Raw genomic sequence first — 22,042 nt, 5'->3', positions numbered from 1 at the left:
TGTTGAATGGTCATATGTGAACAAAGAGGCATATATGCCATCGTAGATCGTCACGGCTTCCAAGAGGTTACGATGCCTGCTGAGTATGACCTCGGTCCATTCCCAGTACCCCTTGGTGAAGCTGAACTCGCCCTTGAAGCTAGGGTGTAGATTCCATGAGGCCTTGCTCTCAAGTATCCGTCTCCCTAAGGTTGGGAGTGCGCTTGAGTAGTCCACATGTTGTAGACCGGTTTGTAGAACCCATGTCTTTGACGGCTGGGCTTCAGCGTCAACGGTCCAGTTTTCTACTCTATATGGCAATGTAGGGGCCGGAAGAGTTCTTGGCGTCATTGGTGGGTAAATGATGAAGGACGTGCTATTTTTCCTAGTCGCATCCTTCGATATTTTAAGTTTCCTTTGCTTGTCAGCTCCCACCGATTCCCAAATTTCCACCATTGTTCAAAGATGGTTCTGGGTATATGAATCAAAGAAACCAAGCCCGGGGTGTCAACAATGTATAAAGCAAGGGAAGAATTCAAGGTTCAGAGGAAATCGACAAATGTTTAAGGGAAGCTTCATATATGTTGTAGCATACACATATGGTCATATATCTACCTATCATATATTATGATGCGTGTACACACATTACATGGAGAAGCAAGTATATACAGCATATATAAAGCAATGGTACACCAGATGGAGTATAAGGAAAAAGTAAAAAAAAGGCAAAGGAAATGCATGTGAAGGATTAAACATATATGCGTGGTCACCACATGCGTAATATTGAAAAGGAGAGAAATGCCATACACCATACACATTACATATATTATGAATGTGTATATACGTGTGTACACGCACTCCAAGCAGATGAAAGGGAAAGAGTTTCGTAAATAGTAAAGGGGAAAGAGACAGTGAATAAAGACAAAAAGCAAGCAAAATACACACATCATATGAAAAGAGGAAAAAAAAAACCTGGATTACGTATGTGGTGATTGTGATCCACGTGTATGTATGTTCCAGCCCTACGTTGTGCAACCTGCAAAGACAACAAAACAAAAAAACCTTCATGCTATATACACTACGTACTGCTAAATTGCTACAAAAAATTGCTACAAAAATTGCTACAAAAAAAATTGCTACAAAAAAAAATGCTACCAAAAAAAAAACAAAAAAAAAACAAAAAAAAAAACAAACGTATATATATATATTATATATACCTACACTACAATGTTATGTATATATATTATATTATATAGCCCCACTCTTCAAATCAAATTATGCCCATGTTTATTATTATATACATACATACACAAAAACAGTGAGAGCATTACGCATACATGCACACTTGGACCAAACTCCAAAGTATAAAAATGTGTAGTATATATGGGCTACACAGTACACATATCATATATACCCTTACTACAAAACAAACAAGTATATATATATGTATATATATATATATATATATATATATATATATCTATTTATGTAACCCATATATTACATATGTATATATATATATTATATATGTACAGCTAGCAGGGGGTGAGAAAACAACAAAAAGCAAACATATATATATATATATTATATATACTTACGTACTCCTATTTTCATGTATATTATGTACGTATCCACACTACACCTAAAACAAACATGTATATAACATAAGTAAATCAAACATATATATGGGTTATATATATATATATATATATTAATAGTGGGCCACATATACATATACATATATTATATACACACGACAGTATGGGGTGAAAAAAAAAAAGTGGAAAAAAGGGAAAGCTTGGATTATATATATGTGTATACTATGTACTGCCACGAAAAAAGGAAAAAGGCAAAAGCAAACATATATATATATATATATATATGGATTATGAACCAGTGACAATTATGCACGCAAGCAGACAAAGTGGGGAGTATATATATTATATGTATACGAACTACTACATACATTACAACATGTATATGGGCTCTATGTATACTGTAGTCACAAGAGCAAACAAAAAGCACCAAAAGGAAGGATCATATATTCATGCCAAGTGCAAATAGCGTATGAAAAGTGAACCTGTGTTATGGTGGGTTATGAATATATGTCCTGGAAAGCTCTGTGGGTGCCTATATATAGAGGAATGATGCTGGGTCACGCCATCTCAATAACCATACGTATTATGTACATGTTCATATGTACGGTGGCCGCCGGCGATATGACCCAAACAATGGTGGGAAAACAACTCAGGAAATCAATTCCCAAGATGTTCCGTGCAAGCCCAGAAAAAATATAAAAGAAGATCAGAAAGATAGGTAATGTGCTGCAGAAATTAAATTTACTTTGTCAAAGGGACTTTGCAAATGGACGGTAGGCAGCTTTGTTGCTTGATTTGAAGAATGGTGAGTTGATGAGCTATTTATAGTTGTGCAGTGCTAGGATTTGAGTACGTTCATAACTCAAAATTGGTTATATTCTATCCTTATCAAGTTGGTTGATGCCCTAATCCTCATCCTTATCAGTTTCTGATTCTGCGGGGTGATAGAGTTGTGAATGAAGCAGGAGCAGGAAGCTACGTGCCTAGGCAATGGTGAAGGGGAAAAGAATTAAATTAAATTTGATCAAAAAAATTAAAGGGAAAAATGAAATGGGCTGCTGATTTTGAGCATAGCTTTTTGTTGGGCCTTTGTGGTCAAATTAACATTGGACTACTAAAGTATGGCCGTTTGGACTATGTTTATTTCGAGACCTCATTCTCTTTGCATTTGGAGAACGCCAAGCAAGTCTCGAAGGGGCAATTTGTTGGCACTGAAAATTCAAATAATATTCTTGGGCCGTGACGGATAATCGGATGTTAAATTAATTGCTTTAATTAATTAAATTGGGCTGATATTTATTTAATTGGGTTAATTAAATAGCCCAATAAGTAATTGGTTGGTCTAATTAATTAATTTAAAGTAATTGTTGCTGAACTGCTGACCCAAATTAAGAAATATAGTTAATTGAGTTGGACCAGACTATCAATTGAGCTGCTCAAATTGACGGGCTTGGACTTGGTTTGTGGTTCCTTCCCATTATTGGCATTACTCATTGGCTCAAGGTTTCGGTCTCTCCTTGGACAAAAATAGAATTTAAACCTCCACTGGTAGAAGGATTTGTTGGTCGCCTTAAGAGGACATGTGAAGGAGAGCTGGAGTTGTAACCAAGTCCGGTTCTACTCCTAGACGGTCTTTGATCATCCACCATTCGATCCATTATTCTGGATGAATTAGTGAATGTCGCAATTACCTCACGCAAGTTGTGCTCTCTGTCATCTTTTGCTTTACATTCTTCCTTAAGCAGATGAATTTGCTTCTCGAGCTGACTTATAGATTCAAGCATCTCAGTATTTTTGGACTTTTAAGTCCTCGAGATCTTGTCTTTCTGTCACTAGTCGAGCATTCTCTGCCTTAAGTTTAGAATGTGTACATTTAACATCATCGAATTCCTTCATCATTCTTTCGAATGATTCCCTAGGATTCTCATGATAGCTAGATTCAGAACTGCAATTAGAGTAGTAGTTTTGAGAAGTTACCTCTTCTTCGTCCGCCATGAGACATAACTCTTCGTCTGATTCCTCTTGGTTGAAGAGACAGATGAGTCCCTTCTCATCTTCTGAGCTATCACTCTCTGAACTAGAACTTGACGTGCACGGCTCGTCATTTTTTTCTTCTGGCTTTTCCTCCACAGCCAGAGCTTTCCTTCGTTTGTCACTCTTCGGGTTGCTACTAGAGTAGTTGATAGTTTGCTCATTTGTATAAGTAGTCGTACTCCTCGGATTGTTGTGATTACTCGAACTCTTTCTATAGTCGCCGTATTCCTCTTGATGCTTCTTGACAATTTGATAAGGACATTCAGCTTTGAAATGTCCAAGCTTCCTACAATTGTAGCATAGCATCTGCACTTCCTCGGCATCACGTGTTCTCAATCCACTGGGCTTGTCAGCATGTCTATGCCTCGACGTTCTTTGCTTGCTCGAGTTGTCATGAGGCTGGTTTTTCCTCATGAATCTCTTGAACTTCCTCATAAACAAAGCAAGTTGATCATCAATGAATAAATCAGAAGGGTTAGAGTTTGACCTTATGGTTGACGATGAGGGCTGCTGATTTGCAATCAATGCTACATTTCTCGCCTCGGGTTCCTCCTCCATCAGTGCTTCTTTCTCAAACTCATATGCCTTTAAATCGCTGGAGATTTGAGTAGTACTCATTGTTTTGAGATCCCGATGGTCGCGCATCGCGATGACCTTCATCTCCTAATTCTTCGATAGTCCTCGGAGGATCTTTAAGTTTATCTCCTTGTGTGTGAGCTTTTTGTCATCTAGATCTCCGATATCAGTTAACAACTTCATGAATCGTGCTTTCATGTCAAATATGGACTCTTTCGCTCCAAGTTTGAAGTCTTCGAATCTTTTCATAGCGATGGTTAATTTATTTTCCTTCTCCTGTTCTTCACCTTCACCAATCTGCATGAGGGTATCCCAGATTTCCTTAGCAGATTTGCACTTTCTTACTCTCGGGAACAGTGACTCGTCTAGAGCCTTGTAAAGGATGTCTCGTGCAATGTTGTCAAGATTTGCACGAGTCCTCTCCTTAGTTGTTAACGAGAACTTCTCCTTGGGTCTCATTTCACGTGTTGTTGAACCTTCAGCAGCTCGGTTTGGATTAACCTCCAAGATTTGAATAAGCCCATCGGTTATTACATCTAACATCTCGTTTTGGATTGCAGACAGATGAGCTTGCATGCGCACTTTCCAGTCATCAAATTTATCAAGATTAAACATGAAAAAATGCCTATGGTGTTCCATTTTAGACATGCGTGCAAAGAGTGGAAAATGTTTTCAAGCTTTTGAAAGGAGATCACCAGGCAGTATACACAGAGTGTTCACCATTCAAGGTAACTTGCTCTGATACCACTTCTTGGTCCCGGTTGATATGATGTGAGTCTAGAAGGGGTGGGCGGTTGAATAGACTCACAAGGAATTTTAAAACTTTTTGCAAGAACGAACCCTTGTGGAGGTTGAACTTGATCAAAGATAAACGCAACGGATAAGTAAAGTTTTAACAAATTTTAAGTTCATTTTGCACGAGTTTTAAAATTGTAAAAATTAGGTTTGGTTGTTAGTATGCAATGTAGTACGTGAAAGTAAAGAGAGAGAGTATTTTTATAGTGGTTCGTCTGTTAACAAAGCCTACTCCACTCTTCTTCACAACTTGTGAAGGATTGTACTATTGTCTCCTTAATAGTACAAAATCCTCTCAACAACGTGCTCTTTTGATCACCAAGCCCGACAATCACGTCTCACTAGGTTTTTCAACTTCTTCAAAGTCTACTCCGCCACTTTCTACTTCACCAAAGTAGAGATTAGTTGAAATGGTTGAGGATTTTCTCCAACGTGGAAATCTTGAGTTGAGCTTCTTGATTTAACGCTTGAACTTCAACAAGATCTCCTTTGAAAACTAGATTGAGAGTTTGAGCTTTTGGATATTTTGCACACTGATTTTTGCTTGCTAATGCTTTTCGCGTATGTCAACCAACCTGTCCAAATGAGTAGGGGCAAGGGTATTTATAGATGTGAATTTTAGTTCCGTTGGAGGGAAACTGAAATTCAACACCTTATATCCAGTGTGTAATATCCGCTGGGTAAAATATGACCATTTGTGAGTGTCAGTACTTTCTAGCCGTTTGTCTACTTTAGTGCAAAGACAATTGTCTTTTGTCTTACACAAAAGAACATGTCATTTAATGCTCCTTAACGTGTGAACAGTGCGGCCTCACCACTATGTATACAGATATACACCATTCAGTGTTAGAAAATGCACCACACAAATATGCACCGTTAGGTACACATCACTAAAAAACACACCACCAAGTATGAAAATATACACCACATAGTTGATAATGCTAAATACGGGAACACGAAGCTAAAACGGGAAATACGATCTGTTATTACTCAAAAGATCAAGGCCCGATTTGCAATACAAATAAAGGGCTCGAAGGGCTCGACGGGTCGGCAGTGGGCTTTCTTACTGTCCGAGCACACTTCAAGGCTTAGTCTAGAATCAGCCAAAAGATCCTCTCTCTCCTCATAAATGTCGTATTTATAAGAGGGGAGAAGCACGATCGCCGGGGCTCTGGCATGGCGGGAACGTGGCGTGCATGCACCCGCCGCGCCCCTGATCCAAGCGGGATGGAGCACGTGGCGGGCTTTGACATGACCTTTGCTAGCCGAGCGGGGAGTCGACTGGTCCGAGATGACCCGACCGCAAACTGGTCGGGCCGAGACGTCGACCTACCGACCGATACAAGGGTATATACACTATCAATAGTGTTTGGAAATGCACAATTAGGGGCAAGGGAGTTATGGTGCATTATTTTGGGGGTGTGGTGTATTTTTTGGTGTTTTTGTGCATTTTCATGTGGTGCGTTTTCTAACATTGAGTGGTGCATTTTATAACATTGAGTGGTGTGAACCGCATCGACCGCACGGAAAGGCGCGACCATATTTGAGAAGATTTCTATATATATATATATATATATATATATATATATATATATATATATATATTGTTGTTGTTGTTATTATTATTATTATTATTTATTATTTATTATGTATATAAGGGTCAATTAATTAATAAGGATACACTTGGAATACTAAAAGGTAAATTAGATTCCTTAAGGGGAGGGGATAATCAGATTACCTTGTAAGTTGTAATATTACTACCACATTAGCTTTGGAGTAGTATAAATTTGTCAAAGTAATCTCATAACTTGAACCAAATGCTTCCTTAGTGAATTTGAACTTTTTTTTTTTGAACTTAAAATACTTGCAGTGACAATTTTTTAAAAGGAAAAAATATAAATTTATTTTGAAAATCTAGTTTTGTATCATCAAAATCTGCCATGATTTCGTAAGAACTAAACCATAATTTTTGTGATGAATATCATAATTAATCTTTTATCTTCATTAGATATGTATAAAGTAATCAATCCCTGGCCGGCCACCGTGACTTAGCTATATCAAGTCGTCGTTAGAAAATTTTTAAAAAGTAGCCAAATCTTATGGAGTTTATGGTTATGTCTATTATTGCAATAATAATGCCACCATGCAATCCAACCAGCCATCATGTTAGCAATAGGAATATTGTAATACTCCTACCATCCTATACCACAAATCATGTGTGGAAGCTTTGACACCTAAATGAACTTTAAACCGATCAATGTATCGAGCACAAGATACTTTCAGACATGCTAAGGAAAAGGAAAAGGGGATTGAAAAGGACTACCAACAAGCATGCATTCCATTTTTATTTCTCATTGAGAGAGATATGTGCAATCCCCCCTAATCATAAAGAAAACCCATTAGGCAATTAGTGCTAGTCTGCAATCCTTCTAATATGATGCACGAAAACTTTAAAGAAAACACGATTATATTTTAAACACGTGTTTTCTTTTTTAAATAAAGACTCACAACAAATTTTTAAAAATATTTTTAAATTGTTAAAAAAGTCAAAAGCTCATTTTTAAAAGAAAATGTATTGAGGTCTAACTAAAATGTATTTCAATAATCTAATTCAACCAAAAAAAAAACATTTCTCAAACAGATCTGGTTTCTAAATTCGTGTGAGCCCCGTTTCTTGTTTTTGTGCTATCTAAAACACTAAATCCTTCTCAATTAAATTATTTAGTGTTTGGTTCACATAATATATATGAAATGGAATGACCAGGCAGTTGTTATGCCATGGATCCGGGTCCACCTTGCAAGATGGACCCGACTCCATGTTCACAATTTCATAACTCCATGTTCTTAATTTCATAACTTTATGTTCACAGTTTTATAACTTCATGTTCACAATTTCATAATTTCATGTTCACAATTTCATAGCTCTATGTTCACAATTTCATAACTTTATGTTTATAATTGTCCCATTCTTGAGAACAGGCCTATTTCGTTGTTTGATAATGTTTTTTCGTTCACGAAATATTGTTCCGGGAATGAGCTATTCCCCTTGATATGATTCCAGGAGTCTTCCTAGTATTATAGGCTATTTGTGAGTTCTCAAGAATAACCTAAATTTGCTATTTCATATTTTACCCTCAATTAAATCTAAAATTTATTTAGACTTTTTTTCTTGCTATCGCAACACTTCTTTATCACTAGTATAACACTTGCATCTCTTTCATGTTTAAGCTCTTCAACCTTCATAAGATATTTATCTGATTCTATAATGATTGTATATGGTGTTTAATTATTTTATATGATTTTTCTATTTATTAGATTTTGTTAAATTATTTAATTCACAAATTTATAAATTATGCTTACCATATCAGGCACTTAAAATCTAGAGAAAAAACTCATGTCCCACTGCAAAGTATTTTGAGCAGCATCAACCTATACTACCTTACAAGTGCTCAAAATATGACCATTTCAACCCCAGGGTAATTGACACCAATGCTCTACTCACTACTCATAGTTTTTGTCCGCACAAACTTAGCTTACTAGGCTAGTAGGCAGTATTTGAGAGAATAGATTAAGATTCGAATCTCGACAATGATAGTGTGGAAAGTATGCTCAAAGTGGACAGATCCTTTGTGCGCAACCCTATCTATTAAGTCATTGAGTCACCGTAATTTACATCTTCCTAAATGCTTTGTCAGGGCAGGGTCCCTTTATGGTAGGAGTACTCATATAGTTTGAGCAGTTGGAGGAATGTCTCTCAACTCGCACCTATCAAATGGATGCTACATGAAATAAATTTTTTAAACTAAAATTTGCATAGTGTACAATCCATTTTAGGTTCTTCTAATTAATTGATTGAATCAGGCACATTACCTAAAACTTATTATTATATATATATATATAAAATACTCCGTATTATATTAATACTTATCACAAGTCACACTCTTTAATATAATAATTTAGTACAACGAATTAACCCAAAATAACACATTTCCGGTTCTCCATAACAAATATTCACAAGCAAACACATCTCTAGAACTGAGATTATCAAGATCTACATAAAAAATAGGTTTGCCCCTCTTTATGAGACACCATGGGTATCAATGGAATAAAGGCAATCTTTGAGTTCAATCAAACCAAATTTAATCAAAAGAAGTAATCAAGGAGGATTACCCGGGATATGATCCCAAATCAATTTCCAAAAGATCTGTTTTTCTCTCAAATAACAGAGAATCAGCTGCCCCCATAATCATGCATAATTAACGTGCCCAGCCGAGAAGGCTGAATCTGCCAACTATGTAACACCACCAACATAAAGGATCTCAATAATTGACCTAAGCTTTCATAATTATTAAAGGAATAATAATAATAATAATAATATAAGCATAAAGAAGTTAAGCTTATAATAAGCTGGCTGGCCTGCGCAGCCTTAGTTTACTACTTTTACTCAGATCCATAATCATAAAACATTAATAATAATACAAGTTGAACCATTCTAGATGTTTTTTTTCTTATTCAAACATCATATGGAAACAGCATATTTTAACATGTATAAGGAATTGACTTATGTGGCTGCTTGAGGCTTCTCAGCTGCATCTTGCTGTTGTTTCCACTGTTCTGGAGTGAGCGCTTTAGTTATGGAGAGAGCATGGATTTCTTTCATCTCTTCTGCCAGTGCAGCGTTAACAATTCGGTGCCTCTCCAGCAATCTTTTGCCTTCAAATTCGGCCGAAACAATCTCAACCTTGAAGCTTGCACCACATCTATGCCAAGAACAATATGTCAGCAACTGAAATATAAGAAAAAGAAAGAAGCGCCTTCAATGTGTTTACAGGCTGCAAAGCACTTACCCTCCAGATGTGTCGATCACTTCCTGAAAAGAAAACAATAAAAGCATCATTCCATCAATAAAGATTCAAAACCAAGGAGGTTCACAAGGAAAGAAAGAAAGATATAATTGCACTTTTTTTTACATTTCAATGGCACTTGGAGGGAGATGTGCTCTTTTCAACTGAAGAGTGGCTTATAGTATACTCCCTACGTACCATTTTATGTGTCTGGTTCAGTTGTAAAGTTATTTTTAATTCAATTTTTTATAATGTTATGCTTAGTACTTGTATATAAAATTTATATATTTAGAAATTACATTGAAAGTACTATTAAACACAAAAACTCAAATTTAAAAATAATTAAAAAATACTAAAGCAAATAAGCAAAGAAGAAAGAATTGGTTTGAGACAGGTAAAATGGGACAGAGGGAGTACTATTTTACTGTGGGAATTTGTGACATAAATGCACACACAATAATCTAGCTTTACACATAGGCATCCTAAACTTTCAATTCATCACCTTTAATTTTCAAAAAGTTGTAATTTATGTCTAAAGGATTGTACAGCAAACTCTGCAGGCTTATTGTGTTACTTTGGATCCAAGTAACAGTAAAACAAGGAAACAATAGTGACGCACTATTTAATTGACCCTTATATAGAGAATATGTCCCACTAGTTTATTTACCGAGCAAATTTGTGACATGAATACACATATACAATAATCTAGCTTTACACATAGGCATACCAAACATTCAATTGATCACCTTTAATTTTCAAAAAAGTTGTAATGTATGTGAAAAGGAATGGACAGCAAACTCTGCAGGCTTATTGTGTTACTTTGGATCCAAGAACAGTACAAACAAGGAAACAATAATGACTTGACACTATTAAACTGATCCAAATATAGAGAATATGTCCTGCTAGCTTATGAGGGAGATTTTTTTACTCACGTAACTTGGTTTCAGATAAGAATGAATAATAGAAGTATAGAACAGTGAAACTTGGCAACACAACGAACAATCTATACAATAAGGTTGTAAAAACGTGCCTCCTTTATTATAATGAGCATCTCTAGGGAACTATTTATATAATTTATTTTCAACAAAGGCATTTGAGAGGTGTTTGCTTTGAGCATGGATATTGGAATAATGGAATTGGAATTAGAAATTAAGGAATAGGGATGGACTTTAGCAAAAATTGCCTACCTGTTTGGTATTAAAACAAGAATGGAAATCTTTTTTTTTTTTTTTTCCTTGGGGTACAACTAGGCAGAATGACCTGAAACCTTTTGTCAATACTTAGTTATACGCTTATACTGCTAGCTACAAGGTTATCGGTGAAATAGGAATCATTGTTGAAATTGTTGTTTGGATATAATGCTAGTATTGGGAATCAATGTCAGAAAACTGTTGAAATGAAAACATTCACCATTGTTTTTTTTTGACAAAAACCACTCACCATATTTTAAAAGAAATTAAATTAGAAAAATGTTAAAAACCATGGATACAACAATGACAACACAACTACAATCAATCCTATTTGAGACCACAAAACAGAATCTAAGAGGCTAAGGTGGATAATGAATTAATGATGCACAATGAAATCCAATTGGAGATTATCTTCCCAATTTCCCATCCCCCACTAGGACGAGGGTGTTGGGTGCAGGAGAAATCAAACCATTCATGTATCCTGACCGTACATCTTGCATCTCTCTTTCTCTCTCTAGAATTAAACGTGTGTATTGTAGGAGTGTTCATTGAAGAAAGCAAGAAAAGTAAAGACTAGACTGGATATAGATGTAGACACATAATTCATGAAGTGATGAGATGGATGTTGGGTTGATGGATGGATGGACGGCAACTGTTGATGGTCCATTCAGGCAAGCTTTTGCTTTTTGTGGAAGTTGAAGTTTACTGATTAAGGAAAGGAGAGGAGACGAGAGGAGAGGCCAAGAATGAAAATGGTAGGGAATGGAAAAACTCATTCCTGATAGTTAAAAAATACTCAAACAAACGGTTACTGTGCTTTATTTTGTCATTCCTGGGCTCTACATATGAACCAAACACACACTTAGTCAATGACACACTGAGCCCTCTTAACGAAGGCTAGTTTCTTGTGGGCTTTGTCAGGTATACATCTACCCTTTTGGGGAGCCATGCAGACTGTAAAGATACAATTGGAGAAATCAGCCTACTGATGGGTCTTGGGTATTCTGAGACTATGTTAGTATTCTAATAACGCAGGACAGAGGTGTCGTATTTTGTTTCTGTTTATGCTCACAAACAGGGAAGAAAGTCTGGTGCTTCTATGGAAATTTAGAAACCATCAAGTTTCAAAGGAGCAGTCTAAACGAGATAGCAAAGTAGCACATATTACACAGGTCGAGAGTTCACGAAGATAATGTTCAAGATGATATCCTATAATCAAGGGGGTTGAGCTAAGCTGGAAAATTGAAGCCATCAACTTGATTTCCAAAATGTACAAATTTTCTCCCCTTTGATCAGAAATAGAATTAAGCTACCACATATTACACTTGTAACTCCTAAACACCTTAAAATCTGCCAAATTCAACCTCAGTTACAAGAATTCATCACCCTATTAGGGAGAACTTAGACTGTAATTCAACTAAAATCATTTATAATACACGGAAAAGAAATTCAATGTGTTTTTATTGGTTATAACTGATTATCATCAACGGGTAAATACAAGCACATACGAATTACACAGAGATATGGTATAAACCAGGAAGCAAAAGGAGATAACTTACGAGGTGAGTAGGAGTGAGCTTAGCCGTAAGCGACGATTCAACCTGCTCTTTCGAAACCCCCATCTCTCTCTCTCCCCGGTGAAGCTCTGCAAGAGGAGGGAATAGAATTACAGATTTACTGTGCGTTGTCTAGGTTTTTTCTTCTCTCAATATAAATATATATTTCCCGCTTTTAATTTCTTTCAGAATTGAGATTTTCTCTCCATTTTTTTTGTGTGTATTTAAGTATTTTCCCCTTTTCCCAAACTATTTCTTTATTTTCAGTAAATTAATTCAAAAAAATTATTAAAAAACACTTTTTAGATCAACGTAAATACGTAATTGAAAATTCTCCAATGAATTAGGTTAAAACTCAAGTAAAAATTTATTTATTTATTTTGAGCATCCAATTATTCTCTTGCTGATTTTTCTAACCTTACAATAATATATGCGGGTAATAGCAAAGATTAGATTCGATTGGATAGAAACAAAAAGAAAGAATGGAATAGAATATATTGCAAAGATGATAAGAATTCTCCATTCTTATGGAGGAATCCTTATCCCTCTCTTCCATATTCCCACTCCGTTTATTTCTTTCAAATCTAAATATTTGCACAAAGTTTTTGGTTCTCATAAATTCTTTAGCTTTTCAAAAATGCAAACTACCTTTGATTAATTTATACAGATTGGTGTTGTTCCTGGAGTCGTACTCATCATTTGATTCGGTAATGGCTCTTGATTCTGATTGATTTCCAATGTAGTCGTTCAATTCCCTTTGAGGATCGGATCAATTCATGTGGTCTGCAGAGGAGGAGGAGAAACTAGTATTACGCCATTATATTAAAGAGGAAAGGAATTGTCCGTTTTCCCACCTGGAGAAGAAGACAAAGAAAAAGGGGATTATATAAGAGATGGAGAGGTTTCAATTCATTCACTTTACGCAGGCAACATGCATCCTCTGCTTGCTGAGTAAATTATCACGCAATTGTTAACACATTTTATCTTTTGGAGTTTGGACATTATATTCAACACCATCCACCCACATCTCCTCAGCATCTCCAATCCACGTACTCCCACCACTTTAACCTGCTACCTCTGACCTCCCCCATACTAAACCTTCGTTCAGTCGCTTGCAGCAACACTCGTCAACTTCAGCCACTACAGCAGTATTTTAAGAGGGAGGCTATAATAGTATAATGAATGGGGTTATTGATTGAAATGTGACACTTTTTGCATGTGTGGGCAAGAATAGAAATGTTTTAAAAAATTGACAAAAAAAAAGAAAAAATGAGTTCGAGACATAGTATGGCCTCAGAAATGCATGTCCCAAACTAGAATAACTTTATTTTTTATTTTTAGAAATATAAAGGTCAAACGCAAGTCTGACTTGCTTATGATGTATATACATCATACGCATATCAGATTCGCGTATGATCTTTAAAAAAATAAAATATTATTGGTTGCATCGGGTCGCCTTCTCCGTCCGGGGAAGGCGACAAAAATGGTTGCCTTCTCTTTCGTCGGAGAAAGCGACCAGACACGACCAATAATTTTTTTCTTTTTAAGATCAGACACAAGTCTGATATGCGTATGATCTATTCATTAAAAAGAATCAATTCAATACACTTCTTATGTAACTATTATATTGAATTTGAATCAGATTTTGTAATACCCCGTATTTTCCTAACATTATTATTTTATCCTAAGGCGTTGACATTCATAAGTTATGATCTTCAGATATTTCAAAAGAGTTTTTATAAGTGAGTATAGTTGTTATTAAGCTGCGAGCGTACGTCCCGGTCACGAACCGTAAAACTTTTAGGAGCTAGTATTCAGACCCGTTTGTCCTAGGAAATGGATTTTTAGACACCATACTATTATTCTGGAATTTCCTAGTTAATTAAATTAGCCCATAGCAGCAGAAATTTATTTTTGATCATACATCGCGAAATTTCGCGGTGTACCGAACCTAGCCCAATTTTAAGTTTCAGTCTGGGATAAATTTTTGGTTTCGAAAATTATTGGAATTAAATTATTTCCTACCGTAATTTTATCTGTTTTAATCCCGAACAGTCCAAAAGAAGATATTTTCCCTTACCCACCACAAGGTTGTGACAAGTGTCATTCTTTCTAGCCACATGTTATTATTTAAATAATTTTTTGAGATGATCCAAATTGAAGTTTGATCTCTAAGTTTCTTATGTCTTCCTTTATAAGAAACAATGTGGCTTACTCTTCAAGCCCCAAATTGAGACTTACTCTCCAAGCTTTCCCATTCTTGCTATAAATAGAGCTTTGATCTTCCATTATCCCCATTCTATTCCCATTTTCGAAATAAAGAGAGGAAAAAGGAGAGAAAAATTCATCTTCATTCCTTGTGATCAAGAAAGCTTCCTAGCTAATTTTCTTCACAAGATCATCATCTATTCGGTAAAATTCCTTTTTATTCGGTAGATAGCTTTATTTTTCATCCTAGAACAAGAATCTAAGTTAAGATTTCTTAAAATCATGTGTTATGTGGTTGATGGAATTTTAGGGTTTTAAGGTGAAATTGGGGAAAATCAACTCCAAGGATCTTCTACGAAATTAGAAACCCGGTTGAGGTAAGGAATCCCTTTAATTGGTTGAGGTTGTTTGAAACTAGATAATTGATAGCTTAGTTGAAATATGATGAGTTCTAGGTGGAATTTTTGTGTACATAATTATGTGTATGTACGTGTAGTATAGTATATATACATATATTTATATATATGAATTATGTATATATATGGGGAGTGTGTACGTGTAGCATAGTATATATATATATATATTTATATATGTGAACTATGTATATATATGTAATGTAGGTACGTCTAGTGTAATGTATATATAATTATAAGTATTGTGTGCATATTGGTGTGTATGTACGTGAAGTATAGTATAGTATATATATATATATATATATATTTATGTGTATTGTATATATATATATTTATGTACGTGTGGTGTGTGGATATTTAAACCATATATATATATGTACATATATGGGTATGTATGTATTAATAAAATGTTGTATTATGTATATATATACATGGTAAAATGTCACATTGTGTGTATAGTATATGGTATGTGTAACCCATAATTATATATGTGGTTAGTGAGAAGAATAAATATATGTTATGTGTTATGCCTATGTTGAAGTTGGAAATGTATATGTTATATGCATTGAGATGTAGGTGTCAAATATGAGACTTATGTGATAAATGTGGGGTGGAAAGTGTAGAATTGTTACACTTGAATTACTTTTGTGAAAGGATGTTAGTGGATCATCCAAATGTTTTGCAAAGGAAAAGGAGAATTTTTGAATTGGGTTAAAAGGAGAATTAATTTCCGGGTATTGGAATTGACCCAAGTATGTCCAAAATATTTTCAATGCAAGAAAAGGGAAAGAGTAGAAAAATGTTTTCAAACCTTAGTTCTAGTAAAAGTTGTGAAGGATCTTGTTAACCACGGAATAAAGATGAGCTTAAAGTGCCTATTCCGCATGGTAATTATGTGTATGATCAATCATACTGTGGGCGAAGTCTATTCGCCGAGTACTATATCACCCGGAAGGAAAAGGGTCTCCTGCGGGGGTGTGCACACTTAAGTATAGTCACTCTATGTTCGGGTAGGTATCGTTCTTATGAACCTAGTGAGGCTAGCTAGGAATCATTCCAACGCTCCTATAAGTCCAGGGGATCAGTATTAGACCGGGCGATGACCACTGAACCCGAGTTGAACGATCCAAGTGGTCAGTCAAAAGTGGAGAAAGGATACTCCAAAGGCCTCACACTTTCTATCTAGAACCAAGTGGATTTTGAAATATAAATGTAGTTACGCTGTAGCTACGGGAAAGAGATATGTGACAAGTATTTAAATACCCAAAGGTTGTGGGTGATCTCTCTTTGAAAAGTGGAAAGTGATGAGAATTACCTTATGAGGGAAAGGTTTTACAAATAAAGTGATTGAGAGTAAAAATGTGGGATTTGTGTTTTTTTTCCCATTACTTACTTGCATGCTTAAATGTTTAGCAATACATTCTTTGGGTAAGTAAATAATTATTAAATGACCTCGTCTAGAGGGGAAATGATTCGAAATGATATTGGATTTTGCCATTGTGTGAGCAAGTTGTCATTTATAACTGTTGCAGGTAGAACCTCTGCTGATGAGTAAGGTATAGGGTTCCCATGTAACAATTTTTGCAAAACCTTTATTTAGTTTTGAATAACCCATGGATATCCTTACTTAGCCGTCGTGCTAACTACACTTCAATGTGTTTTCTGTTAACAGATGTTATATAGGGTGGGTTCCTGTAGCCCGATGAGCTCTGAATAGGATGGAAGTTGAGGTTGGGGTCTACTCTTTGATGTAGACAGGGATTGTTGTTAATGTTGTAAGTTTAGCCTGTGCACTTAGAGTGGAGTTTGTCAAAGAGGTGATAGAATTCACTCTAGGTGTGGCGGTAGCACCCAGTTTTCTGCTGGTTAGATGTAAGCTTCCGCGATGTATTATTAGGGATTTTCTAATAAATCCAATATGTGAAAATTGGGGTGTTACAGATTTCGAATCAATCTATATTGATTGACTGCTTCCATTATGTTATTGCTAGCAAATACCACCATTCCCGCAGGAGATCCAGATCCGTTTTTGTCTTATCCTTCGAAAAAAATATTCATTCTCCTCATAACGAAAAAGAACAGAAGACAAAACCAATAAAGATTTCTTTTTCGATTCAGCCCCGGTGTTGAATACCTTATTCAAGAATTTTTTTTGATCCAATCCGTACAAATCAATAGAAAAAGAAAATCCCTTATGATACACCAGATCCGGCTCGGTTATTGATAGAGTAAATAGATCATACGCAAGTCAGATTTGCGTTTAACCTTTTTGTATTTCGAAAAAAATAAATAAAGTCATTCGAGTTTGGGACATGCGTTTCTAACGCCATACACATGTCCCAAACTCCTTTTCCCCTTTTTTTGTCAGCTTTTTAAAGCATTCTTATTTTTGTCAATACATGCAAAAGTTGTCACATTTCAGTCAATAACCCTAATGAATATTCACACCCACAACATAAAAAAAATCTTTTTCATATTACTCCACCTCCACCATGTAGAATAATTGAGGTATATGATTACAAAAATAGAGGTGCGTTGAAATTGATGTTGCTAACAACCTTGATAGAAAGAAAAGAACATAAGAAATATAATTGAAAAAGTATCGTGGATCTTTGAATGCAAGAAGTTCCTAGTTGATTTCTACTCAATTTTAAATTAATTACTTATCTGGATTAGGACCTGGATTATAGTTTGTAAAAACAGAAAAAAAAACTATAAGTAAGGAAAAAGAACTAGGAACACAACATTTGGTAATGCAGTTCAGAGAAATCCTAGGGCTACTCAATATACGCTAGTTCACTAGATGATCACCACATATTACAAGGGTTGAAACAATATGTCCATACACACTATGACCCTAATTCTTCACACCAACTCAATCTTCATCATCTATTTTAGTGGGTACGTTGCAAACCAATACTTCACTTCAAGCTTCAACAATTATAGTCATGTCTTCAATAATAATAGCACTCTACATTTGATTTGTCATGTTAGTTTCATTCTATTGCGTCCATGACCTCGTCCTTTCGAAGACTGTGTGTTGAAACATGAGTTGGAACATGCGTTGTTTTGTTTATCACGACCTTTGTCGGAGTGATTGCCACTTCTTCCTCTACCTCTACATTGAGTGTTTCCAGATTTTCTACTAGAATTACCGATGGAGGCTTGCGCATGAAGAACTTGTCCCAATGGCTTCTCAAATTTGTTGTCATTGTCATTCAACCACAACTCATGTGTTTTCAATGAACCATGCACTAATTTGACTATAATCTTTGTTAAATCATTCGCCTCCATAATCGCGGTCACAACATGCTCAAACCTTGGAATCAAGGTTCTTAAAATTTTCTCTACCTTTGTTCAGTAAGAGTTTCACCAATGTTCTTCATGAAGCTCTCTAGCATGACAATGAAGTTCTCTTCAAAGAGGTACATAAACATGGGTGTATATACAATTTCAAAAATTCCTGTGTGTTTTGAATGATTTAACGGTGTTGTTGATCTTTCACATCGGCGAGTTGAAAGCGAAGCTGGATAGAGAAAATGAATAGAGCAATGTTACGATTAAGGAAGAGGTGGTGGAGTCGAAGAGCAACGAGTAGGGAAACAACCAAAAACCGACCACCAATTCTCTGGTCCTGAGAGAAGACGAAACAAAACTCAACCTCAAGGATTTTCAAGACGACAATGGCGGTTTAGTGACTACCTCACTTTTTGCCGACTTCAAAGACGGCTCGTCAGAGAACGAATCCAATGCAATCCTGAACGAGGATAACATCCTTAACGCCATCGTAGGCGCAATCTTTATGATATCAAACTCCTTTTCTTCCTGGCCTCTTTCTCTTCACCACTATCAATGAACCGTTACCAATTCTCAGAGAACTTCATCAATTTTTAATCTATCTACGAATTCAGTGTTCTTAATTCCCTCCACGTCTAAATACTTCATTGAATTCTCTCGGTAAATCAGCAGAGTGTGTGGAACAACAACTTCATTAAATATTTTTTTTTGAAATAAAATACTTAATGCATTAAATCATTAGAAAAACAATTAACAAGGAAAGAAGGAGGACGTCAAACCACTCCAAACTCATCCAAGATAATGGATAAAATGGTAAGCATGCAAAAATCCTCAGGAGATAAAGCTGAACTTAACTACAATTCTACACATTATAAATCCCCTGAAAGCCTGACTAACTCCACTACTCCTTTAATTAATAAAGTTCCACTAGTAAAATTTGTTAAAAGTCAAGACATCATAATGAGACGAGGAATTGGTTACCAAACTAATGCCATAAAAAGTACTGCAAAGGCAAAATGTCATAATATTACCTCGCTAAAGCAGAAAATGTTTAAAGTGCGTAAGTTTATTTCTCAACATGAGACCAATGAGTCTAGTGCATAACCCATAGGAAAAAAGAAGTTTTCCTAGGAATGGGGCTGGGGGACTTTATCCCACCAAGCAAGATTAGTTGTTTGAAGTCCATGGTTGAAAAAATCGTTAGGCGCTCGGGGAGCACCTAGCGTCTAGGACACCTAAGCAGGGATTAATTGGCGCCTAGGCGCCCATGTAATTTTATTTTATTTTTTATTTTTTAAAATTTTTTAAGTATTTTTAATTCTTTAAAGACTAATAATTATAAACTATATAATATTTTAATAGTTAATACTAAAATATTAAATATTAACCTAAAAATATCTAGAGTTTGTACAATTTATAATTATTTCGCTCAAAACAATGTTGTTTTCAGTGAAATAACCCATTAAAAAAAAAGAGGAACAATAGCTAATCGGCCGACTAGGTGACCTAGTTGGTGCTTAGGAGGTCTAGTCGGCACCTAGAAGGCCTAGGCGGTGCTTAGGCGGCCTAGTCGGTCGCCTAGCCGGCCAACTGCCTAGACCACCATTTACGGTGATACGCTAGGCGGTTGACCGATGCTTAGCACCTAGCGCCTAGGCAGAGATTAATCGACGCCTAGGCAGAATTTTTGTTACATTGGTGAAGCCAAACCATGGAACAAGGCTGGATTTACCAACTTTCACAGACTTAAACAACAATCTACTTCTCGGGTGCCAAACAACAAAATGAATTTTCAAAACCAAGCTGATAAGCCTCCAAGATACCCATAATTTGAGTATCTATTAGGGTGTTTTGTCACGCTTTTAGCATCCTTACATGATGAATTATGATCAAATATGCTTTAAATTCACTAACCAACACGCAAAGCTACTTCTAACCTAAAGAAGGAGATACAGGAGCCCCGGGAGCCAACGGGAGCGAAAACTGAGCTTAAGGAACGAACCAGGCAAGATCAGAGCCCTAGAGGACCCAAGAAGACTACCACACGCGTGTGAGTGCGCGTGGCCACAATCCAGTAGCCTCCCACGCACGATCACACGCGTGTGGAGCGGCGTGGTGACTGCAGTGCGCGAATTTCCTAGGGTTACTTTTCGGAGACTATTTAAACCCCCTTGATAGATTTCAGAAGAGGTTCCCAAATTTTAGAAAGACTTTAGATCATTTTAGGAGTAGTTTAGATAATTTCCATTGTAGAAGACAACAAGCTTGGATTGAAGGATCACTTCACTCTAGGTGATTTCTATTACATTCTTATTATATTTTACTATCTTGTTCTTGGATTGAATTAGCTTTTGCTTTGAATTTCATATCATGAGTAGCTAGTTTAATCTAGGGATTTGGATTGTGTGAAGATATGTTGCTAGTGTTGTAACACCCTGATTTTTGCTAAGGAAAATAATTATCTGTTTGGAAAAAAAATATAATACTAATATGTTCATTTGATGTTTCGAACCCTAAACCTTATCTTTAGAATTTTAAAATCTTAACCTTTAAGCCATTAAAACCTCTTGATCCTTTGAAATCCATATGAATCTTTATTATCATCATCATCATTAATTATTATTATTTTGGTACTATGTATGTGTATACTCCTTTATTATTATTATATTATTATAAGTAGTATTATTATTACTATTGGTATCTAAATGATATATGGTTGGTACGTATATATATTTATATACATATGTTACAAATGTCAAAAATATATATATATTTTATTATATATGTATATATATATAAAATATGTATAAATATCTTATCTTTAAGAGGTAATTGGGAGTTACAAATCTATTTTTAGATAATTATAATTATTATTGTTATTACTATTATTATTATTATTATTATTATTATTATTATTATTATTATTATTATTATTATTATTATTATTATTATTATTGGCTTGGATGGTTGGATAGGTGATTTGGAGTTACACCCATCACCATTGAATTAAAATTATTTCAAATTAAATTGTGGATGATGAGATACCTCCCTCTTGAGCCTATAAATATAGCTCTTCTCCTTCTTCTTTTCTCACTATCTCTCTTTCTCTATGATTATAGAATCACTCTTAGCTATATCCATGTTTTGAAGTCCTTAGAAAAACAAAACATTTCGTTCTTGTTGACCCTTCAATTTTAGGTGGTTCATGAGGTTGATTTTGGGATATTCCTTCAATTTTAGGTGGTTCATGAGGTTGATTTTGGGATATTGAGGTAAGATTTATGTCTATCCAAAATCTATTTACCGATATTGAGGTAAGATTTATGTCTATCCAAAATCTATTTACCCCGAATCAAATTATTTAATATGTGTTATGTGATGTTTTACTAATAGAGATTGTTACATATTGAATGTGAGTAAGTGGGTTTGTTTTCTACTTGCTTATCCCATTTGCATGATTTGATGTATATATGAATATATATATATATATATATATTGTGTTGTGGTGAAAAATTTATGCAAGTTGATGATCATAAAATATGTGATTTTTGG

The 22,042-nt window shown here is 35.3% G+C and overlaps 3 protein-coding genes across 3 annotated transcripts; all 3 read right to left on the bottom strand.

The window, feature by feature from the left end:
- Nucleotides 1-3,362: 3,362 nt before the first annotated feature.
- Nucleotides 3,363-4,271, bottom strand: LOC116012909. Its single transcript, XM_031252580.1, has one exon. The coding sequence runs from the start codon at nt 4,269-4,271 to the stop codon at nt 3,363-3,365; it is 909 nt and encodes a 302-aa protein (XP_031108440.1).
- Nucleotides 4,272-4,274: 3 nt separating this feature from the next.
- LOC116012908 lies at nt 4,275-4,826 on the bottom strand. The gene has a single exon (XM_031252579.1). The coding sequence runs from the start codon at nt 4,824-4,826 to the stop codon at nt 4,275-4,277; it is 552 nt and encodes a 183-aa protein (XP_031108439.1).
- A 4,504-nt stretch (nt 4,827-9,330) lies between these two features.
- LOC116011812 (protein BOLA2) lies at nt 9,331-12,749 on the bottom strand. Its single transcript, XM_031251222.1, has 3 exons — nt 12,576-12,749; nt 9,830-9,852; nt 9,331-9,742 (listed from the first exon to the last, which is right to left on the bottom strand). The coding sequence occupies exons 1-3, from the start codon at nt 12,636-12,638 to the stop codon at nt 9,544-9,546; spliced, it is 285 nt and encodes a 94-aa protein (XP_031107082.1). The 5' UTR covers nt 12,639-12,749; the 3' UTR covers nt 9,331-9,543.
- Between the last annotated feature and the right edge of the window lie 9,293 nt (nt 12,750-22,042).

Source organism: Ipomoea triloba, chromosome 3 (assembly GCF_003576645.1).
Source record: "Ipomoea triloba cultivar NCNSP0323 chromosome 3, ASM357664v1".
Lineage (NCBI taxonomy): Eukaryota > Viridiplantae > Streptophyta > Magnoliopsida > Solanales > Convolvulaceae > Ipomoea > Ipomoea triloba.
This window is presented reverse-complemented; position numbering and strand designations above follow the sequence as displayed.

Bases quoted from the DNA above. Each gene is read 5' to 3' on its own strand.
- LOC116012909 (XM_031252580.1), bottom strand. From the start codon at position 4,271: ATGAAGGTCATCGCGATGCGCGACCATCGGGATCTCAAAACAATGAGT.
- LOC116012908 (XM_031252579.1), bottom strand. From the start codon at position 4,826: ATGGAACACCATAGGCATTTTTTCATGTTTAATCTTGATAAATTTGAT.
- LOC116011812 (XM_031251222.1), bottom strand. From the start codon at position 12,638: ATGGGGGTTTCGAAAGAGCAGGTTGAATCGTCGCTTACGGCTAAGCTC. The intron at 9,853-12,575 runs GTAAGTTATCTC...TTTTCTTTTCAG, and splicing joins AGCTCACTCCTACTCACCTC to GAAGTGATCGACACATCTGG. The intron at 9,743-9,829 runs GTAAGTGCTTTG...TTCTTGGCATAG, and splicing joins GTGATCGACACATCTGGAGG to ATGTGGTGCAAGCTTCAAGG.